General features: G+C 36.5%; 1 protein-coding gene across 19 annotated transcripts in view; it reads right to left on the bottom strand.

Moving 5' to 3' along the window:
• SORBS2 (sorbin and SH3 domain containing 2) overlaps positions 1-24,298 on the bottom strand; it is a 144,690-nt gene that overhangs the window by 14,705 nt on the left and 105,687 nt on the right. For 10 of the 19 annotated variants that reach the window (XM_030947876.1, XM_030947879.1, XM_030947881.1 and 7 more), the window contains 8 exons: positions 15,261-15,313; positions 14,427-14,614; positions 10,671-12,230; positions 7,892-7,983; positions 5,475-5,521; positions 4,163-4,277; positions 3,940-4,068; positions 2,016-2,219 (listed from right to left, as the gene is read on the bottom strand). In XM_030947876.1, coding sequence (XP_030803736.1) covers positions 2,016-2,219; positions 3,940-4,068; positions 4,163-4,277; positions 5,475-5,521; positions 7,892-7,983; positions 10,671-12,230; positions 14,427-14,614; positions 15,261-15,313 — 2,388 coding nt within the window. The remainder of the gene's footprint in view (positions 1-2,015; positions 2,220-3,939; positions 4,069-4,162; positions 4,278-5,474; positions 5,522-7,891; positions 7,984-10,670; positions 12,231-14,426; positions 14,615-15,260; positions 15,314-24,298) is intronic. The other 9 variants (XM_030947878.1, XM_030947882.1, XM_030947888.1 and 6 more) reach the window with 3 other exon arrangements.

Raw genomic sequence — 24,298 nt, 5'->3', positions numbered from 1 at the left:
GTGGTTTTAAGGTCAATAATACTGCTGACGAGATTTCACCATTTTTACTTTCCCTTGGCTATAAGCTGCACTATATATCTATATCTAAAGATATAGATGGATTAGGCCAAGGTACAGAGAGCAAAATTTGCTCACAACTTGTATTATTTCTCTTACTGCCATTAGGCCAGAGAAGTTTAGTACAATTGTTCTAGCAACAAGGAGTGATATGTGGTAAAAATCTCCAAAGGAATAGGGAAAGTGGTATCAGAAAGTGTGGTAAACTCTAGAACACCTTCAGGACTGATGAAATGCTTCTAGGTAGCCAGGAGCAACATGTCTTCTTCATGGTATTGCCATTTCTGAATACAGCTGAATCCAGAAAAAAGATGTCTGTTTAAAAGTCTCAGTGGAAGGTGGTTTTGGGTTTTTTTAACCTGATTGTTGAAGAAGTATCCTATGTTAAAAAGAAGGCTTCTACCAATTTCCTTCCCTCATGAACTAATTTAGTAAAAACTAACTTAATAATAGTGGCAGGATACTTTTGTAATATGGATGTAAATGCTCTGAAGCATCACCTGTGCTCAACAAGAGCTATGGAGCTTTGGCAGGATACCTTAGAGAGAAGCCTGCTCCATAGAAAACAGGGAGAGGCATCTCTGGAATAGGGAGCACTTAAGCTGCCTCATAGTCTTGACTTGCCTTCGGGACAAGTAACAATAAGCTCTAGTGTATGAATACCCCAGTTGGAAGCTACAGAATTTGATGTTACTTGAACAGTTTTGTGGGAATAGAAGAGATAGGATCTAGTTCTCTGTTGGGACACATTCTGGAAAACCAGACAAGACCTATTTGAGCAACTGTCCCAAACCAACTAATACTTAGTAATATTTTCAGGGGTTACTGTTGCCTATAAATGACATCTTTTGGTAGCTTTTTACAACCCCAAAGTAGTTAGTAAATGTGGAACTTATTTCAAAGTTGAAGCATGTGGATGATCACCAAGTATGGAAGTAGATAGAAGTAGAAAAGAGGACAAGATCAAATGAAACATGAATTAATAGCAGGATAAAGACGTTTATAATTACACAAAAAAATCACTGCCCACGCTGAAGAGATAAACAGCAAAGGTAAAGAGGAAGATCTAGAAAAGTTTCCATCTTGAGTGTTCAAAGTAATTGATAACAAGTTAATTCTAAGCACAGTTTGTATGCAGAAACTTCCTTAGTTTTGGTCACTGCCAAAAATGTTATGTTCCCCACACAGGTGAGTGCAAAGCCTTACAAGTGAATGATAAACCAGAACACAGGAATCTTTCTGCAGCATCCTATAGTATGCTTTGTGGTGGTTATCTAGACTAGGAAAAAGAACAATTTGGAACCTGTGATATGCATCTGGTGTGAAAAATATACAACCATAAAGATCTGAATTCAAGTTCATTGACAATGCGATGACAATCATCTCACTCCTAAATGAAACAACACTGTCAGTTTGTACCACTCCAAGGAATGTACCAACATTCTAGCCTCCTCATAGACTGTGAATGGCAAAAGGAGGAAGGTTTTAGTACATAATCACTGGCTGTTCTCCTTTGCTTCAAAAGGTACAGAACTGGTCTTGGCAAGCAGTGTCCTGCATGCTTATGGAACCGTAGGCTTTTAGGACAGCTGTGTTATGGGAATGTCTTCACATTGTACTATTACAAGTCTGCTAGACATACCCTTAATGCTCAAATTCTTGCTAAGATTCCCAGATAAATTTTTCTCTGTTGACTTTTCTGCCCAAATTTCACCTGTCTCTACTAAAAATAATGTAAAAACCAATTAAGAAAAGAGCATAAATCCTGGCAGAATATGAGACACACTTGTCTATTAAAAATTATTTACTAACAACATAGTAATGCAATTCTACCTGTGCAAGAAAGAAAATGTGTATTTAATCCTATGTATAATGTTAACAAGTCAATGTTAACAAAAATATTACAAGTCCTTCTAAACCCACTCTATGGGTGGCAGCTAACATCAGAAAATCCTTACCTTAGTTGAACTTAAATGATGTATTCTGTCACTAGAATAGCTTTGGGGTATTGGAGGGTCAGGATAGTCATCTACACCTTTTGATGGATTCTTTTTGATGACTTCTACATAGGAGACAGGGAAGATGCCTTGTTTGTTGGTTCCTGGTATTTTTCCTTCATACCAGTTTTGATCAACTCGCTTAAGAAGAATTACTCTGTCTCCCTGAAAGGCATTATGAAAATGAGTTATCAGCACATACATTGAAAGTTAATTTTGTACATAACAGCTATTATTTTAACACATAATAGTATCTTCCCCACAGTGCTGCTTTCCATCAGTCTTGAGCATCATCTCCATTTTCCCATTTTTCCTCCCATTGATAACAGCCATACATAAAACTACCATATTGTTCCAGTATGTAATGAGGGGTTAAGCATGGACTATAAATGCTGTTCTTTTATCTGAGAGGAATCTCATGTAGTCCTCTCCTCTTGCTTGGGAGATTAACGTTAACACTTTTCTTTGGAACATAACCTGTTTTAATTGTTGGCTAAACTACTAGCTAATGCCCCAATTATAGTATGCATTGACTGCTATGCCCATTTTTTCTTAAGAGTGATAAAAGTTCAACAGTGAAATCCATGCAAGTGCTTTGTTATCAGTAAAATTTGAGTAAGTGAAGGTAGAAAACTAAAAAGTGTGAGTCTGTTGAAAATATGAGAGAAATAAGTGTTTTTCCTATGTAAAATGGGCAGAACCTCACTGTTCTTAGAGACTGTAGAAATTGAAACCATCAACCTTATATTCAAACCTTTTACTTAATGAGCTACACCCTTCTTTGGTTTACATGATGTTCTTTTCACCATGTCTTTCTGAAACAAATCCTTGCCTATTACTTTTGCATTCTTTTGGTTTTAATTTTGTTTCTGTAGTTGATGTGTGGAGTTCACTACAATTGCCCTTAGTGAGATGGAACAAAGGAAAACCAATGCAAGTCAACTTTCCAAACAAACCAAAATTGGGCCGTTAAGATTATGATCACCACAATAAACACAAAAGCTAATTTTAGAAAGGAATAAGACACTCAATTATCCCCAACCTGTAACTTCTCTAAGTTCCTATTCCTGGGGTTTTTTTAGACCTCTCTGACTTTTATAAATTTCAAATTAATAAAAAAACACCATTATTTTCAGTAGCGCTGGATTAGGCTGTAGGTCAGCGACAAACATCTCTATCCTTACTTTTTTGCTTAAAAGAAAAACAAACCACTGAAAAGCTTCTATGAACTCTAATTCTAAAAAAAAAGGCATAACTTCCCAGTGGATGAAAAGTAACCACCACTTACAACTAAGTATTTAATGTCTGCAATAATAAAGTTTCTCTCTACAGTATTAATGTTCCAATGTCTAACAAACTTCAGAAATTAAAGTTATTCTGTTCATGTGCAATTCAGTATAGCCAACAGGATATACATAGGAAAGATAATAGAACATTATAAACAAAGAGCTGTTATTAAATGAAATATTTACATTCACAAAAATATCTCTGAGGCTTTTTTTGTATCTTTTATATTCTGTATTTTTCTATTAATTCTGCATTAAAATCCTTAATATAATAATTGTGACAGCCAGGAATAATTAAAAAAAGAATAGATAATTGAAGTGAAAACTCAAAATTTAGCTGGGCAGTAAGCAGATGACTGCATATGTTACTCTGCCGCAGTCCAAATTAAAGGCAAAACACATTTACAGTATTTGCAGGTAGCTGAGACAGACTGCAAGGCAACAAGCTATTATGTTAGAGTTTCCTACCATGGCATTGCTTCGTGCATTGCTGATCTTGAATGCAGAGTGCATAAAGCACAGTATTTACCTATATATTGATTCTGTGTAGCAGGAGACATTAAAATGGTATTTTGATGGAAGACAGTTCTCAACTGTACCTTTCTAAGTGATAACTCCACATTTGTGTCTGCACTGAAATTATATTTGGCAACAGCTTCTCCAATCTCTCCAATCTGTGCAGGGGGAGGTGGCCTGGCAGGCTGTGCTTTTTCTGGGGGAGAAAGTTTCTAAGGAAAAAGAAAAACCAGATTTTCATCATTCTCATGTGGTTTGTGAACCTATTACCCAAATTAATTAAAAGAATTAAAACAAAGAACAAACCTCAACATAAGAAATTGGGAATATTCCAACTCTTCCATGGTGCTCACCCTCATACCAGTTTTGATCAATTTTCCTGAGGATATAGACAGTATCTCCTTTCTTAAAGGACAGCTCTCTGTAACAAATTTATTTATATCAGATGTTTATAGCTTTACATTTAACTCTTCTCCCTCCATGGTTCCTGAGATCTTTACAGTTTGGAACTTAAACAGAATGTAACAACCAAACATTTGAAGAAAAAGTGGCACAGCTGTGGTACATTTATCAGTTGATCATAACATATAAAATCAAATGACTTGCATTTATGAATCCCCATGAAGTATCTATAGGTTACAAAGGCTTGTCTTACATTGTGATTTCAAGGAAGCATTGCTAGTTACCACCAGAGAACTTACTATGATGTGTGCATGCAAGTATGATGATCTTCATGGCTTATCACTACCTTTCTGCAGCATAACAGCTTGGTGTGCTTCTGCTCTACACATTTTTTCTTTCATAACATCTATTCAGAAGCATGAAGGACACAGGATTATGTTCTCACCATTTCTCGATATCAGAGACTGTAAGTTGTTAAATGCTGGATACCAAAAAGGGACTTTTTAACATCATTAGAATATTTTCAGATCTGGCTCGGGAGATCTTTGCTGTATCATCCATTTGGTTTTTCAAGAGCTAATGTGCTGCTCTGGTAATTTCAGCTGTGAGTTTTATCCTGACACAGCTAATGTAATTCTAGTGTCAATGTTTGGTCATATCTAAAGATTGTTTAAATGTCTTGAATCATTGGAACAACAGCAGAAATGAATTGTAGACATTCTACTTTGTCTGTCTCATATCCTAAATTAGTGGTTCCCAATCTTTTGTTATGGACCACTGCTTTTTGTGTTGGTATGTGGTATGTTACATCCTGCAGAAAGCCTGTGTATGTTAAGACAGACAGGAAGAGGCTGAAGCATTACACAGACTTTTGATAAACACATTATCTATGACTGTAGTTTAAGCAATTTACCCTCTGTCACCTAAATGCAATTCACAACAAACAAAGAGCCTTCACAACCTGTGCTCTAGAAGGTGGAAGATGCACAGCTATTCATGTGTTCAAACAGATACAATGGAGAATATAATAATTTAAGATCATTTTATTACAAAGTAACTTCTCACACAATTTGCAAGTGCAGGGACTACTGTGACAGCAAGCAGGGTCCTCATGCCCATGGCATTCACTGTTGAAACTGGCTCGAACACCACTTAAGTGGTAGAAAGAGTTTGCTTGAATTATGAATTCTGGAATGAACAAAAGTCTAGTACTTACTTAGAAGTTTGAGCTTTAAAGTCATATACAGCTCTAGCTGGCAGTTTCTGAAAAACAGGTGAAGCGATTAATACATTCAGGTAGTATTACTATATGATAAATGTGTTTCAATTTTTAAAAGGTGACGAAGATCCAAAAAGAAAAGGATGAGCTTTACAGTGGTTCTTGAAGAAATAGGCAATAAAATATACGTCTTTTTTTAAAGGCAGTTCAGTGTTTGGGACTTAGTGTTCTAAAAACAGAAATAGCTAAATTTTAATGCAGACTGCTTTGCCACTTGATGTTTAAGAGAAGTACCAAAGTAAATAAAAAAGTTAAATATGTCAATGTGACTTGTAGGCAACTAGATCTCTAGGTACAATATAAATACACATACTTAATGTTCTGTACTATTTTAGGTGCCTTTAATGTAAACTTGTTATCTGTAGGCTAATTTCAATTGCAATGATGCATGACATTTATATATATATTTGTATATACACATATCCTCTGACAACTGGAAATGGTTGGAATATTTTTAATTTCTATAATTACATTCATAGTTTTAAGAAAGCACAGGACTGGAGGTGATCTGAGTCATCTGTGCAGCTCTCTTGCTATCACAGGCAATCACATGATAACATTTCTTTCAAACATTTATCAAGTTCTGTCACCAAGTACATGTAAGCTCAATAGGACTGTCTGCATCTGACAAGCAGCCAGCCAGCACCAGATACTTCAGAGGAAGTGAAAACCAGAACCACATGAGGGCATTTGTTGAAGTGATTTAGTCTTGCTCTGCAAGTACTTGCACAGCTAAGAGCACCCCATTCTAACAAATGCCTCTCTAGGATGTCTAGAATGAGCTGATTATGCTATTCTGAGAGATACTATTTGTCATGATGTAAAGGTGCACATCTTTTTATGACAGGAATAAAAAGGGACACTTGTAAATTTTACATTTTACCTCTATTCCAGGCCAGGTGTTCTTGACTTGGTTCTCTTTCTTCTTGTCATTTTAAGACTTGCAAATCCAGTACACCTACAGAATTGTCTTCACTATAATAAAAAGTCCCTGAAGCTATTATAGGGATCCTGTCAACTTGAATTTTGCCATACTAATAAATTTTCCATTACAGATCTCCTTCAAATAAGATAGCCTAAATTTAAAAGCATTTTTCTGTTCCTTGCTCTTATTAAAAACAGTCTCTTAGACAAGAGGGGATATTCATATCAACATATGATTCATATCAACGGTAGCTAAGCCCTGTTCAGTCTTTCCTGATTTTGGTACAGCCGATATTGTAACTATTAAAGCAAATAACAGAAAAAGTGGATATTAAAAGAACAGTGGAGCTGTTTTAATACAAAACACTTTGAAATGTACAAAACATGCTGGAAATAGAGATGCCTTTTCTCTTTAACATTTTTAAACCTTTTAAAATGATCTTAAATGGTCTTGTAATTTAAATATTTTATGTATTTTCAAATTGAAAGATGATTTTCCATGTCACAGGATTCTTTAAAAGAAACATACAATATGGCTCCTATGGAACTATGGAACTCCTACAGAACAATATGGCTATGGAACTTTTTTAGACTGTATTTTGTAATGAGAAATCTTTTTTTTTTTAAATCAGACTTTTAAACAAATTCCAGAAATATAAGCACATCAGTGGGGTATAGATGGTTCTGAATTCAGTTCTAACCATACCACCATTTATCAAGTATATAGCCCAGAGCAAAATCTTATATATTAGCAATTAAAATATAGTGATCTTGTTGTTTGGAGGGCATTTATAGTTCTAGACCTATAAGCATTCTTAAGACACAGAATAATATACTTTATTTTTCAATATGTACTTTTCAGTGATGCTTTGTGTTACTTTAAAGGTGGTATGCCAGCTTCCATTTCCTCCTCCAAAGCACTCCTACAAGCAATCAGTACCTAATTAAAATCACCAACTGCTACAGATGTTCGAGACTCCTCTTAGGACAACTGGTTTTGTCTAATCCACTAACAGCAGTGGTTTGCTTTCCAAACAAAAATAACAATGAAATATAGATGTTTTGTATCAGTTTTGAAACTACCAAGGTAGTTTATTTGTGTAATACTTTAGGTTTCCGAACAGCCTTTCCTCAGTCAAATCTGTTATTTTTCTCTATTCCAAACACACACTCCAATCAGTTTTGACAGAGCTGATCAATAACTAGTGAATTTGTGTCTATTTAATAATGAACAGAAGAACACAGCTTATCTTACAAAGCCTGATATTATTTTAACTTCTTGAAGTACCAATCTCCTTCATGAAAAAGGAAGATGCTGTTCCTTTGGTTTGCATCATTATATAGTCTTAAAACCAAGACAAATCTTGTCTCAAATATGTTTCCAATTTTCCACATGGATATTGCTGTGTTACTTATTCTTGTTTCACTACCTCTTTGTCTGTAGTTCCTCTTCTCTCCCTTGGAGTACATCGTCCCACATCAGTGAAAGCAGAAGAATAGCTTCCAGGAGACTCCTGGTCTACTGAAAACAGAAATTATGTGAAACTACGATAAACAAAACCATTCAAATCTGTGCTGCTACTTGCTTTCATTTAGCGGGATGAAAAGATATTGGAATCTCTAATTTTACATTTAGTAGAAAGAAAAGCATGTGGTATGATGGTTAAGAGCACCTTTAAAGGAAAAAAAAACCAACTAACTTTAAGCAAAGGCTAAGGCTGTCCTCTGATCCAAAGCAGAAGGAACTCTATGACTGAGGATCAAGAGAGTGTATTTATGCCTCACTGTGAAAAGGGATGCTCCCCTGCTGGGCCAAGTGGAAGACATGACAGCAGTACTCAGACTCCATCAGGTTGCTGGACATTGTTTTGGAATGCCAGCAATGTAAACACATAATTACATGCACAACACGTGATTCAAGCATGCTTCAATGAGAAAATGTGAAGAAACATTGTTTCCTCCTAAGTGATCTAAGATGCATTTCTACTTTACCAGGGGCACATGTTAGGCAGCACAAGGAAATTTAAAAGGATGTTACTTGATAAAACAACTCTGTTTTAAGAGATGGAATACAAATCATATTACCCACCAATCTATGTGGCAGACTTTTCTAAAGCAGTTTACCAATGTTTATTACAGGATGGTGAATATTTTCTCATATTTTGATAAGGATAAAATCAAAATCTTATACACTCTATAGCTCTGCAAGTTGCAAATGTGAAATGAAAATAGAACTATTTAATGAACTGCCTCTTAACTTCTGAGAAGTACTGTTTTATTCTCCTACTACCACAGTGGTACTTTTTACTGAAAACGTGATTTGTGTTTGTCTTCCTTTGACTTCATTCCCACAATCTGTCAAGCATTTCTAAAGAAATACAAGTGGAACAAAGAAGAGAACTGAGATCATCTCATCCATTCTAACTGGTTGTTGGCTAAGCCACAAAAACTTGTGGCCATTGATAAATAAACTGGAGGTAAAGAGATCATTTTATTAATTATGCCATTGGTTGTAAGCATGTCATTCCCAATAAGTATATCATAGCCCCAGCTCTGGACAGCTTCTTTGATTTGGCATGTGTTCCTGAAGGAGGATGTACACCTACTGCATAAACCTAAAGATATAATGAATGATTCCAAACACATCTATTTTTTTTTCTTATATTTCTAGCAGTAAGAGCAGGATATTGGAAAGGAGTGAAAATACAGAAGCTTTAGGACAAAAAAAAAAATCTTCTTTTCTCTACAGCTCCTTATGCAGTACTGGTGGTTTTCAGTCATCTGCTATGACCTTCAGGTCTCTGTGTGGCTATAAGAGATGCACACACATCCAACAAAACACGAAAACTTGATTAGAAGTAGAGTTCAGCCATGACTGGTGTTGATGGAAACTAATGGAATATTCTGCTTTACTCATTCTCCACACTACTTTAGGGATATTAATGTTGACAGAGTGTATTACTTTCCTCATGCCAGGCTCCTTCCTAGCTGCAAAAGCTAACAGAAATCCACATTTACTTTAGACTATGGATTTCCTTATTTTTCACAGACTGGAAAGTTCTCATTTAGCAACTACAATATGTGAAAAACACATTTTTCATCAACTTCAGTCTCATCATGTAGTACTGTCTGTCAGGGTTAATTATGATCAGGCCTCAATTATGACTAATTCAATTCTGAGCTGCCTTTTATAGCTGTTTTTTTTCCAAATTTTCTATTCTAAATATGCTTATTACAACTAGTTAAGAAAAGATGGTAATAGCTTCAATTCTGATTTCTCTTGAAATACATATTTATTATTGTGCTACTTGCAAAAGTTACACAAAAATATGTGAGAATAAGGATGTGTCTGATCAAATATTGCATAATTTCTATATTAAAGACATTCTCTCTTACATCCATTTGGGATTTCAAGAATATATGTTAACTATATTTTTCTTTTTTTGATTAAAATAAAAGAAAAAATTTAAAAAAAGAGGCAGAGCAACAAACAACTCAAAGCAGTAACTTTAAAAACAGATTGCTCATACTTACCCTGACAATTTCATTCATGTTTTGATTATTAAGAAATTCCCTTCTAAGAAGACAGGAAATTTCTCAAAATTTCACAGACATTTTGAAATTCTATGGAAAGAATTAGTTTTGCTGCCACAGAAATTGGAAATTGTTTGGACAGTGGAAATGGAAACTTCCTAAAATGACCTTAACATCTATTCACAAAAAGTAACACAAAGTAGTGGACTCATAAGAAAACAGAATTGACTTTCTATGATACTGGCAGAATTAACAGCATTTTTATTACTTACATTTAATAAAATTATATAGTAAAATACATTTTAGATTCGCATTCTTTTTTTCTTAGTGATAAAGAAAGGGTTATCTGCATTTTGGTTTTAGTTTGACCAGCATCTGATCATGCATGAGTTTACTGCTTAATAACATCCTCATAATTTATAGAACTAATTTAGTTTCAATTAGTTGAAATGCACTGCTACTTCAGTTGTCATGATTACATTGTCATATATTTTGTGAATAGACAGCAAATTTATCTATCCTCAACACCTATGTGAAAATGATGTCCTTCACTAACAATTTTGTGGGATGAAAGCTTCTTATAGACGACACAAAGTGGAATGAGAAAGGGTGGGAAACACAGGGAGTAAGGTTGGATAAGTCAATCACAAGGATAGAGGAAGAAAATTAATCCACCTTGGAAACACAGTGCACTATCATTGTTGTTAGTTGCATCCATGTCTGGAAAAGAGGCACTAAGAGGTAATCTTCCACAATCATTCTGGTACAGTGGACAATGGATAGCACCATCTTGAGGCAGTGGATGAAAAGGCTGGTGCGTGGGACTCTTTTTCAGAGCTTTAAGAGATGAATTCCTTTCTGGAATGTCTGGAAGCAGCTCAGTAATAAGTCTGTGTAATATACTGTTGTCAGGCAAGCTTCCCCGCCTTTTTTCAGCTTTGATTTGGTCACAAATGTCTTTAAGTGCAGAATCTAGTGCTTCAAACACAGATGACTTGCATTTTTTCTTTTCAGTTTGTTTTTTAGGAGCTGCACTTTTTTTCCTCCGGAAAGGCACTGGACTGACGAGGAATGCTATCTTAGACAGGCCGGATTCTGCTTCCTGTCTCCTTGGATCTTCAGTGGTTTCTTGCTTAGCCCTTTCATGTTTTAGCATGGTGGTGAAGCGGGTGTAGGATGCTGGGCATCGCCCTTTGCAGGAGCTGATGAGATGCCTGTGGTGGTGGTGATGGTGGTGATGGTGATGGCCTGATCCATAAAAGCTTTCAGATGAAGTGAAGGAAAAGTGATCAAAGTCACTTTCACTACAAAAGGATGAACCCTCTATCTGGATAAAGTCACTGAGATCAGAAACCACTCCATCTTGATCGCTGTCTGAAAAATCTATATGTGATCGTTGTGGCTCATCACTGGTCACTTCAATATGAATTGGCACCAGGGTTTTAGACTTGTAGCTCCGTTGTACCTGAGAGGGATGTCTGACTGGAGTTTCTTCTTCCAGCAGGGATTCAATAGAAAATCGCCTCTTTGGACACAAGCCATTTTTAGGAGGCTCTAATGTAACTGTTGACAACATGTCATCACCAAGGTTCGGCATTGATTTTGACTTCTGAATTAACTTTTCAAATTCAGATATTCTGGTTGGCACCATGTCTCTGGGCACCTCCTCAGTAGATGACTCTCTCCAACCTTGAAGAATACCTTTGTGCTGTTCTTTTTCATATTGCAGTATTCTGGACTTGACAGAACAAATCACCTCAGAATTCATCAAGTCCTTGCGATTGATGCGGTGCATCTTTTTGTACATCTTCAGGAAACCTGGAGCATCATGCGCAGATCTGTGACGAACTCTTGACCTGCCACTACCACGGCCCTCAGCGTATGGGGAGTTCCAGTTCATTGGGCAAATTTCTTTGGAGTCCTCCTCACATAACAGAGAGCCCATGCTTTCAGCCTTGGCCTGTGCATCGGGATAGCTATCATGATCATCTGTCAACAGGTCATCACAGCTACGAGATTTCCTCTTTGGAGAAGCAGCTTCCTCTGTGCTACTCCAGACTTCTGCATTTTGGCGAGTCATTTGCCAGCCATTCTTGTAGCTGGTTGCCCTTCTCGAATCATTTGGAACAGCTAAATGTTGTCTGTAAGTGCTACAGTAATCTAATTCATTTGAGGTGTTGTAGTTGTGCACTGAGTAACTTAAAAGGGATGGATATACTTTGCTAATATCCCCACCTTTATAATCCGTAGAGCAGCATGGTAAAAAAGAGACATTGCCAGAAATTAAAAGATTCAGAAAGTTGGAATTAGCATCAGCAAGTATTAGAAAGACTAGAAAAGAGGTAGCAATTAGTGCATCTATCAGCTTAGGTCAGTACATAGTTTGTTACAGGCTAGGACTGCAGAGCTAATAATTAAGTTATTTTCCAGCTGCAAAAATGCACTCATGATATTTTAAACAACAAAAAGAATTCTTTATTAATTATGGAGATGTTATCTCCTCTACAACCCCTGCCATCAAAGCAACATAAGAAACCAGGCATTAATTGGGGATTAATTGGGATTTTAAAGCAGGTCAACGGACAATAAAAGCTGCAAAGGATTTAAAGATGAAGCCACACAACAAATCTAGACCTCAGGGTAATACTGACTTTTCCAATGGAGCATTCTGAAAAAGTTGTTTATGATTTTTAACCTGTATAATGCCCAGAGTTCACAGCATCCACATATTCTAAGATAGTTAAAATAAAGATGAATCTTCGTATCAGATCAAATAGGAAATTTCTCCATATCATTCACAGGTAGCCTGCTCCTTCCCTGTGTGGCAGCACTGAAGGAAGCAATGTTTTGTACAGCTTATGCAGGGCAGAACAAGGCAGCTCAGAAAGTGTTTATACAAGTGTAAAGGAAGGTGTATCGGTTTACTGAGCCTAACCACAATGTAGAAGTAAAAATAACCCTTCAATTGACTTCCATAAAAAAGGCCTGATTTTTCAAGCTTTAAGACATATTTTTATGTGCATGGTAGATCTAGAAGACACCACAAGACAAATCTGGAATGGTGGTCTTTCATAATTGTACTGAACTTTCAAAAAAAGTCTCAAATGGCAACATTGAGCTGCTTGAAGCATCCTTCCTGATCTGAGTCTCCTTTCTAAAAAAAATGGAATCTAGATCTGAAACTGAAACACTTAAGTTCAAAATTCGTGGTGATCAAACAGTTTATAATGTACTCCTTCTTTAACAAATTGCTTAATTTCAAGAAAAATTAACATTCTACAGGGGTCATAATGCTGAGAGAGAAAGCTAACTGGCTGTGGAAGATATTCTTAATGGAAGGACTTTCAAACACAGGAAGTGTTGAAGTCATGCTTAGTGCTTGTTATTGGTGGTAGAGTCAAAGGCACATGCAGGCAAGTGGAATCTATTAACTTTTTACTGCCTGGCCTGGTAAGCCAAATGGATGAGTTAATCCACATTTAAAATTACTGCTACAACACTTCGATGTTTTAAATGTTTAAAATACATTTGCTTTTCAACCACCTCACTCTCAATGTACCTCACTACTTTTCTTTGACACTTTCTGTTGCAGTCTGGATATTATGTTCTTTTCACTGAGAATTTACTGTTACAGAAGTTTATTGATTAGTATAGCTACAAAATAGAGCAATTAAGAGATAATAAAAATAATAATTTGAAAAGATGGAGACATATTATATTCAGTATTATTCTATATATTACTTCCATTCTATGTTTTACTGGAAGCTTTTTTGTTTTCTAGAAAAACCCATTCAAATCTCCAAAAACCCAAATGAACAACTGATTCTGTGATCTCTTTCCTGAAGAGATATGGAAAACAGTAATAGGATGCTGAGTCGCTTGCCAAAAGTGAGCTAATTAGATTGCATCAGCTGTACTAAATACTTCCTAGGATTTAGAAAGTAAAAAATCAGACTATGGATGCTTTCTTGATTAAATTAGGTCTTGATAACTGACAGCTAAGACATCACCTATGGATTTAAAAGGTCTACTATCCTGGACACACATCTTTAATCTTACAGGTTATTTCTCTCAATTTGCTTTCTCAATATAATAAACTAGCTTTAAAATCACAATAATCTAGTAAGAGAGTAGTAGAGTTAATAAAAATAATAGGGTTTATATACTGTGGTAGAATTATTAGTCTTCTTTTAGTCAATTCTCTTTTGTTAGAACAAGCAGTTGAAACTGGAAACTCCTTGTTACAAATCCAGCTTTCCAGCTTAAAATTACACCTGTAAAAATGAAGAAGTCAGCCTTTCAGGAAAGGCCCAAAGCTGTTGCTTCACATCCCCTGGGGACACATACCAAATGACAGCAGGCAGCTGCTACCCACATACAGTACAACACATCAGCAGCAGTTTTCTGCCAACTAATGTGGCCTCCTCTTACCTTTAGCTCGTGATGGAGAAGAAGGAGATGAGCTAGTTAAAGGCTTCCTAAGGGTGGAACATGAGCCCTGTGTGTCTGTATGGCCCAGGTTAGGTCTGTTGGCGTTCTGGTCACTGTGTGCCCTCTGGTGACTCACAGCAGGCTCTGACTTCCTTCGCTTTCTGTAGTCACTCGCTGTACTTGCAGAACTACAGAAAAAAGCAGGATCAGTAGCAGTCCGACTCTGAGATCAGAATTCAGGAATGTAAGAAGTAAGGTCGTAATTATATTATTGGTTTACAGATGAAAAACACATAAAGGGAAGAAGTACTGGTCTCACATATCTTACAGCCTATTTCCCAGTGAAAATATTAATTTGTTCTTAACCTGATTGTTTTAAAGTTGTACACAACATTACTATGCCATTTTCTTTGAAATAAATGCATCAAGGTATGTTAGACTATTTTTTGGAACTAGAGTTTAGGTGCAAAGATATGAAAAAGATAGAGTCTGAGAACAGTCAAGGCATCATGCTTAGGAAAACAGCACTGAATACACTGCAGGCAGTAAGGGTAAAGAATAAATCACTGCTGCTGAGAGAGAAGCTCAGGGATGTTAGTGGAAAGACCCAGAACACAGTGTGGTTAATTTAAATGCAAACACTAAGTCCTTGTAAAACTAAAATAAAATCTACACATCAGTATCAAAAGCAACACTCCAAGCATCTAATTTGCCAGTAGCTCACAAGGTGAATGTTAAAATCTGACTCTTCACAAAATCTGCTGGTGTCAGGTCCCAAAGAAGACCTTCAGGCCGGATAATCTGTGTCTGTGAAGTATAGACAGTGCTTCTTACCTGGAGGGCCTGTCCAGGCCTCTGTCTGTTGAATAGTGATGATATAAGGAAGCCTGTGAAAACAAACACATGGATTGTTATGTTTGTATTTGAAGAAAGAGTGACAATTTTTGTTTATCATGTTTGATGACTCCTTGTTATTCTGTGGTAAATCCTATAACAGCAGCCCACGATAATTAACATCCTGAGCACTCCATCACAGACACTGCAACATTTCATGAGAATAAATTATGCAGCTTTCAAAAAGCATCGCTAGATTTCATTACTTATTCTACTTCAGTAATTTTTTTCCTTTAAAGCACTGTTACATAATGATCCCAAATAATGCTTTTTCAAAAGCAGACACAGAACAGGTGAAACAAATCTTTACTGTAAAAACAGAAAAATTTGAAGATTATTCTTTTATGTACATATGAGGTCTGCAAAGCTTCTCTTCATCCCTCAGTTACTCACCAAAATCCTACAATCAATAATAGCCAGAAGCTTTTGTCAGTGCCATGACGTTTGTGGTGAGCAACTGGCCTTATACACCTTCTAATCCTGGTAAGAGCAGTTCTCATCACAGAAAATTAGTCATGCTTATGGAGTTACAGATGCAGCTACTGGGAGATGGAACTTCCATAATTATATTGTTAACACAAATTCAACCTTAAATGACTACTGATTTTAAATCAACCATTTTAAGCCTTTAGTCAGAATTAAGTAATATTACAGTTCTGGTACCCAGGTATGAATCTAGAATGAACTGCTTGGTTCCTGGGCTATTTCTTCATGGGTACAAAGCAGTCAGGTTCAAGAATTGAACTTCTTTCAAGTTCCTGCCATGTCACTTCAGCTTTCCATAACCCAATGGACTAGAAATAGAACTATCATACAGGTTTCTAAGGTGCAGGAATTATTTTTTTGCCTTTATAGAGAGCCTTCTTGGCTTTTTCCCTGCATGGAAACATCTTTATCCCGAAGGACTACTGAAGTAATGGCACTCATGGGCTGTACAAGTCCTTTCTTTTGTTGGATTTTTTCCCTCCAGTGATTTGATTTGCAAGTTCATGAACAGAACTTCACCCAGATCTCTTAACTGACACTTAGGTAAAGAAGTCACCAGTAGTCTTACAATATTTGGGAACAGACTTTTTAGGACTGTGGGGTGGGGAGAGCCACACAAACATGCCACAATATGAAACAATATGTTATCTAAAACTTGAGCTATTTTCACATAGTTCTTATTTTCAAGTTTTTCTTTACACCCTCTGAAGGCTTAAAAGTACTTTGTGACGATTGTCCCATCACTCTCCAAATGCAATGATTTTAAGATATATATCAATACTATGAGGTCTGTCTGCAATAAAACCATAGAAGCCAGACACAGTGTTGTTCACATCTCCAGCCAGTATAATCACAGGAAGCAAAGGCCTCAGGTCTGTGTGCTTCCCTGCACTACCCATAAAACACACATTCAGCCTGTCCTGGAAAACACCCAAGTCTCATTTCAGAACTGGCGACGACCATCTTCCTTCTCTTGACCAGTCACTGCCATGGTCTGGAAGCAGTCAGGAAGGAAACTCAGGACCACAGGTGATCTCAGAACTGTTGCACAAGGTGGTGCAAACACTGCAGATAAATTGTCCTTGTGGATTCTTTTGTGCGGATGCCAGCCACTTCCACTTGCTACCACTGACTACCTGGGAGGTGACAGTGGCCAAATGGCCCTGAGGCAGTGCTTGCTTCCCATCACCTGTAGTGGCTCCATGCCTGTACAGACCATGATGTCACTCCCAAGGGTGGAGCAGATCCTCACTGTCTCCTATGGAAGGCTATGGGATCACACAATGGAAATCCCACCAGAGGAAACTTCCTTTTCACAGCATACACAGGCTATACACAGATGGCTAGAAGTGCCTATCATGCCACAACTGACTGCTGGGTTACTGGCTTTCACTTTACATCCTTTAAGATTCTTTTATCACCTTGAATGCAACTTGCCCTTTTATACTTTATTTGATGCTGTCTTTGAAGTTTTTTCTCTATGACAGATCCTGTACTTCGCCCATTCTACAACACTAATTTCTACTACAGGCATATATTATTTTATAGATTGTGTGGAGTTTATACCTTCTCTCCACAGGAAGAGCTTCATTGATGTGACATATAGAGGAAAGGTGAAAACAAACACTGTGAGTGGTTGTTTTTTATTGCTTGTTTTATTGTTTGCAGCTGTCCTGTCAGCTCTTGGGTGTTTACTGACCTACTTTTGGTTGGCCCAACTGAACACATCTCTCCCATCTCCAAAAATAATTAGCCATCTTCCACAATATTCAACACTGCTCTATAAGAATAAAGGCAACTTGAAAAAAACATAAATACTGAAGATGACAATTCCAAACTACCAAATAAAATCTTTTTTGAATACTTTTATTTGGTTTTACTAAAAAAATGATATATATTTTTAGAATTAACCCAATATTTCAGCTGTTTTCATGCATCAAGGCTTTAATGCTGATTAAAAATGGAGCTAGGGAAAGTAGGCAAAAGTAAAAGGAAAATAACAAATAGGCTTGCATGATGGTTATAATACTTTATCAAGTTATTTCGAATAGTCTTCTCCTCTGGAGAAGTATTAAGTTGCTGTCATTTTTGAACATGATTTATCATATTTAAAGATGACTAAAATTTCAAAATTAAAGATAGGACTTTGTAAATTAATCCAAGAGAAAACCAGTGTCACTTAATAGCCATTTTACTCAGACCTGCATGGGAATATTTCAAAGTCATGTTAGGGCTTTTGAATTGTCTTTCTTGATATACTGAAAACCAACAGGAATTAGAAAAGGCCTAGAAGCTTTTTCTTTCAGAGAACTGGGCCCAAATTTCAAAACTATGAGCTTTTTCTAGATCTATAGAGAGCTTAAAATCACACCAGAGTAAATAGCAAACAATTAACAATTTAGACCACAATTTGAGTTTAACTTTTGGAGAAACTACAGAAGATGAGAGTGAATCACAAATATGGATGAAGTAAAGCCACCACATGAAGCAAAGTTGCCAGTAGAGGATTCACTGACTTTTGCCCTAACGCTGTAAAAATGGGGAGGGAGTGGAGAAGGAATGAAAGCCTGAATCTCTCCCACTCAGAGTAGGGCAATGTCAACCCACTACCTGATCTTGATTAATTTTATTTGGAGTACTGACAGCAACTGTCAATCCTGAGTTATAAATTACAGAAGTACTATTAATTGCTGTTTTACCTGATGAGCAACCTTATTCATAAATACTTAATTGGAGAAATAACAGCTTAGCCACAAAAGCTTTCACTTGACACACAGAATTTGCATTCAGATATTTTAATAAAAAAATATACTGTGCTGATGGATTAATTGAGCAATGCACTTGCCCAACTCTGAAAAGTGGGAATTTGTCAAATAGTTAGAGACGTATGGAGTGTTGTGTAATTCTGGGTGTTAATCTCTGAGAAGTTTTGGGTATAAGGACTCACAGTTCCTAGGATAAAAGATCAACATCCAAATGCACTAGTGATCTGGAAAGATATGAAGACAAAGATACAATGATTGTGAATTAGAAGTGTCTCATAGCTATCAGAAGGAAACCACTAAATTTTAACAAACCTAAGACATAAATGGTGAACATTCCAACCCTTCTTCCCAAGAGAATCATCTGAAAAAGAACCATTCATTTACCTCATTGGAAACACCAGAAGAACTGTCTTGAACATAGTCCAAAAGCTTTTTAGGTGGCTGCATCATAAAAGCAGAAGTGTAGAGATGAAATGAAGGAGGATCAATGGCAGCAAGGAATGCAACATGTGGAAAAGGTGACACAGTTAGAAATTAAGTGTTGACAGCGTCAGATACAAAGAGTGACACACACGGGTAGAATGGAAGGATACATGTGTTATTTTTAAAATATCTTAATAAAATGTTAGTAACTTTAGGTGGTAAAATTTACAACTGGAATGGTTGAATAAATACCAGCAAGTTTTAACACTGAAAGAGAAAGGTCTAAAGCATCACAGTTATGCTCTATTGGAGGAATTTAAATATATTTTATCTTAAAAGTTATTGTTATCAGTAAAATATTGTTGAGATATGGTTCATCAGAAGAATTTATCTGTACTGTTTCTGCCCACCTAGAGGGAGAAATGATAATACCATTTGAATGGTAGGATAATGGAGATAAAAAGTAATCCATGACAATGTGATAACATTATAGACCACTGCACAAGAAATTAAACCCAGATATATCTACCTTTATTATTTTTTAAATTTTTCACGGGATATTCAATGGGTAATTTTTAAAATGCTATGATTAAAACATTAAGGTTTTAAAAGAGTGTATATTATTTGCTTTCTCTTCTGCTCTCCCTGAAGCAGCAGGGAGTTTTGATTTTGGCTTACGGCTAGCTACAGAAAGGGACTAAGGTGCCTGGTTCCAGGGTGTCCTCCAAGGCCCTGTGTCTGTGTTCAGGCTCCTCATGTAGCTGGCATGTCACTAATTAAAATTCTGATAGGCCTCCAGAGAACTACTGGCTGACAGGGAATGAAAAGAATGGGGATATTTTAAATCCTGATACTCTCAAGCTCATGTCTTTAGATTTCCTGTCTGTGGCCTGTGGCTTCTGCTTTTTAAACTCAAAAAATCTCGGGGACGATCTTGGGGAGCTATGAGAACGCTTAAAAAGACCGAGGGAGTGCTTAGATTTACTTGCCTCCTTTTTCTAAGAGGATTTTAACATTTAATTTTCTGCCTGTCTGGATATTGGAAGTATCCTCTTAGACACTCTTCTGGGATGAAGATATTTGCTATCCTTTTTCCTAAAGATGTTAGAGTGTACAGGAAAGAATTTGAGCTTTGTGGAGCCAGAGAGGGAGTGTGCAAAAGCAAGAGCAGGTGCATCTCCAATCTAGTTGTTAAGGCACTGTGCAGGGAGGAAGTGAAATCTAGTTCTCAGTCTTGCCTCAAGGACAGTGCTACTGTTTTACCATTGTAAAAAATATACAAGCAGCCTTAGGTGCTTAGATACAACTAAGCCTATGGTATTTGCAGAAGAACTGCAAGTGCTAAGGAAATCAAAGGTGAAAATTTGAGATATTTCTGATTTTTAGGTGTTTTGGCCAGATGGAACCATTCAGGTTTATAATTTTAGACGTAAGTGCTGGCAGCAGGTCTAAACCAGCACCTGTTTGCCAAAGCCCTTGTTTTGGGTAATGGCTCTCTGTGAAAATTGGAGCAGAACTGAAGTCTGTCCATTCAAACGGGTGCCCAGCTTGAAAACAGAGCAAACCCATATCTCTGTGTTCAGGTAAAAAATACATATTCTGCATGCATGTATATAGGAGATGAAGAAAAGGAAAAAAATTCTCAGTAGTTCCTGCTGTAAAAAAAATTGTTTCTGGCTTCATACATTTAAATTTAGATCTGGTCCTTTAAGTAAAAGATATGATCTGTAACTTAGCTTCCCTAATGCAAATGGTCATATTATTCTGTCCTAGAAGATTGTTCAAAAATAATCCAGCCAAATGCAAAAAGTTGAGAGAAACCAGCAAACATCCCTGTTTATAATGGAATTTGTCTTATTATTAAATACTTACACACTACTATTTATCTAATACATACTCCTTATTAAAGCTATTACTATAACTACTCTAGCAATTTAAGAGTCTATTTGAAACAAAATACTTATATTTATGGGACTTTACTGCCCATCCTCAAAAAAAACCCTTATATTAATTTTACTGGCTTATACTTGGTGAATTTGGTAATTTAAATTCGTCATTCTAAAAAGATTTTTTCCTAAAGTGGAAATATCAGTATTCTGTCCTCACTTACCGGACGTCCAAACTCCAGCTCTGAAAAGAATTTATACCAGGGTTCGTTTTCTAAATCTATGTCATCTGGGGTTATGCGATCAGTCTGGAGCAGTTGTGAAGGAAAAGGGAAGGAAAAGGCACACACTGAGCAAAGTGCTAGAAATGCTATGTCACTTTAACAACAAACACACGGACATAAAACAAATAGGGGAAAGAAATGGAATAAAATCAAAGAATGAAGATGGTATTTAAGATAGAGGATATTTGTGTTCAAGAGCTGTCATTCACTGGTAGCTTTAACACTTTTCTTTTTGTTGATGTTCTTCCAAGGACTGGAAGATGTTAAACATTTAAAAATTACACTCTTAAAGCTAAGAGGGTTCTTTGACCTTTTCTTTAACATCACTGCATTAGATAATTACATTTAATGCTGCTAAAGATTCCTTGTTAGGAAGATGGTTTAAATGATTGTCTTCTCCAGCACAGGCAGGAAATCACCCATCAGATCAGCAACAAAGACACAACTTTATCTGTATTGCTTTTGGCCATTCTTTGTCTTCTCACAAAGCACATTAATTCTGAATCTTGATGTCTTGAAGCAAGCACTGAGCAGAGATAAGGAATATGCATCATGCAAGCATCACTATGTTAAAAAGCCACTTCAGCCTATGAAAAGGAACTGATATATTTTAAATCCTATGGTCAAAAGATAGGGAACAAAAAATTATGCATTCCATTAATATTTGTTTCAGCAGTACTGTGAAATGCTTTATCTTGCATAGCCTTATTGACATAATGAAGCATTTTTTTTGACAGTGGAATACATTGTTTTCATCTGAAAATTCTCACAACCAAGGGATAAAGCAATTGAAGATAGTATTAAGGAAATTCTTCAGTGAACAGAAGAATAATTGACAGATTTATTCAAGGAGCATGAAAACATGACGGTGCAAAATAGTGCAGCTCTCAATGGGATATCTAATCAACTGTAAACTTGGCTGCATTAATTACTTTCTAAATAACTTCAGTTTCTTTGTAGCATCTGATGTAGGCTTTCATGCAGCACAGAATTACAGTGAACTGTTGGCTTAAATATCTCTGAAACAGAGAAATCCTCTTATTAAAGACATTTCTGAATTTAAAATTTGCTTCTCCATAACTGTAATTATCAGAACCTAGACGCTAATTATGGTGTGCCCTAGAAAGCAATCATCAAAGAAGACAGGGTCCTGCATAAAGAATGACACTGGTGACCAAGTATGTAACACTTTTTCCTCCAATCAAACTGCCACCAGTAGACTGGAGCTATAACACACAGCTATTTCTGTTTTCTGCAAGCAATAACACTGTGCTTTTGACCATTTCAGGTAATTAAACATCTTACAGCAGTTTTCTTGCTGCTTTTGGTGTTACTGGGACAACCTGCCAACTCTGCTCTATTGAAAGGCCAACAGTCCTTCAGAACTACCTTGGTGCTCACATATCTGTGAGCTGTTCATGCAATATCTGGACCCCAGCTGTTGTTTTATACACTTATCTTCACAATGTCCTTTCAAGTAAGGGAAGTATTATTCCTGTGAATGCAGAGGGAAGTAAATGTCACTGATGAAAAACCTGCTGTGCTCCACAGAAGGGTTAGGAAGTGAAGCTCCTCTGGAGTTTTGCCCTTATATTTCCACCATCCACAGCTGTACCTCAGCAGTACAGCTTGAACTCAACTATAGACATCCAAGTCTTTCGTAGAGAAACACTACTAAAATTAGTTTCATGAACTGACTACTAAAATGTGTGAATTTAAGAGAGACTAGGACTAATTTAAGAAAAAACCACAGGATTCTCTTCTACAGAGATAAGAAGGCATGAGGGGAAAAAATAACAGATGCGAAATGCAGAAGATAGCTTTGCTGTATATCAACTTGATATACAGGAATTACCGGAAATGCTTGCCATATTTAGAGGGTTTTTTGCTTATCTTAAAAAAAATCCACAATTTGCATCTGAATAATCTGAGAAGACGTTACTAAACAATTATTTTCCATCCTTTCTCCAAACTCAGTTACTGTATGTTGAAATACTGCATGTTTTTACCTTTGAATTCTATAAAAAATTAATTTTCACAGAAATGTTGATACCAACAAATGGGTGTATTTACACAAAACAAATGAACAAAAAAGTAATTTAAAATGTATATGGGGTTAGAATTGTGGAATTTTTGGTCCTAGAAGTCCTGGCCTACTGACATTACTCTTGGAGCCTCAAGGTGCCCTGAAGAGCAGCAGGCCCACCCCTACCCAGTGATGGAACCATGTCCTTCCTTGCAGGGAGGCAGAACACACTGACAGATCAACTGGGCTCCCCTAAACCAGCCAAGGAGATAAAAATGAGAATGGGAGTTGCCTCCCTTTTCAACTTCAAATTGAAGTTGAAATCTTGCAATTAGCTGTAAGTTTAAAAACCCTTGTGTTTCTGCTGGTAAAGAAGAAGCTAGAAATCATGTATTTTATCTAGTTTCTAAGTTTTAATTTCTTTTTGGGTAGCAAATAAAATGAGGCTGTTCAAAAGTATGTAAAGCTAACCCCATGCAGCCAAGTCCACTTTAATTTACAGCTTCAACCGCAGAGGGCAGCAAACAAAAAGAAACTGAGCACTGAAGTCTGCAAATTCCCTGCTGCTGGCAGTTCTGGAGACGACTGCATTCCCTGTTCCACCAAGATCAATACACAGGCAATTGATTTTGTTGGGCTTTTGGATTCAGTTGTGCTCACAGAGCTTTTTCTATTATCCCCCCTTCTAAGAGACTTGAAATGAATGAATCATTTTGACTTAAAAGCTGCACTTAGCTTAGTCTCACAAAGTATCTCCCAAACTACTGGAATAGAAAGTAAAAACAATAAAGGAAAATCCCTTTTTATGACTTGCTAGTCAAATAATGTTCCTAAAATCTATCCTTCATCTAGCAATTTAGTATTATTTTGATTATTCATTGAAAATATACTACTGAAGATCACAAAGTAACTTCACTCCTTTTGCCTTTTGCACCACATGGTCAACACAACACTGCATCAGCATACTCAAGTATAGAACATGGACAATGAAGAAAATTACATCTGTAGTATTACATGTAGCTTTGCCTGTTCTTGGTTTGATACACCAATAGACATCCATAGGTAACAATCAAAACTGTGCATTTAAACCCATGAATTAAATGGCTCT

This window comes from Camarhynchus parvulus, chromosome 4, assembly GCF_901933205.1.
Source record: "Camarhynchus parvulus chromosome 4, STF_HiC, whole genome shotgun sequence".
NCBI lineage: Eukaryota > Metazoa > Chordata > Aves > Passeriformes > Thraupidae > Camarhynchus > Camarhynchus parvulus.
The sequence above is the reverse complement of the archived record's forward strand: the minus strand, read 5'-3'. Positions and strand labels throughout refer to the sequence as shown.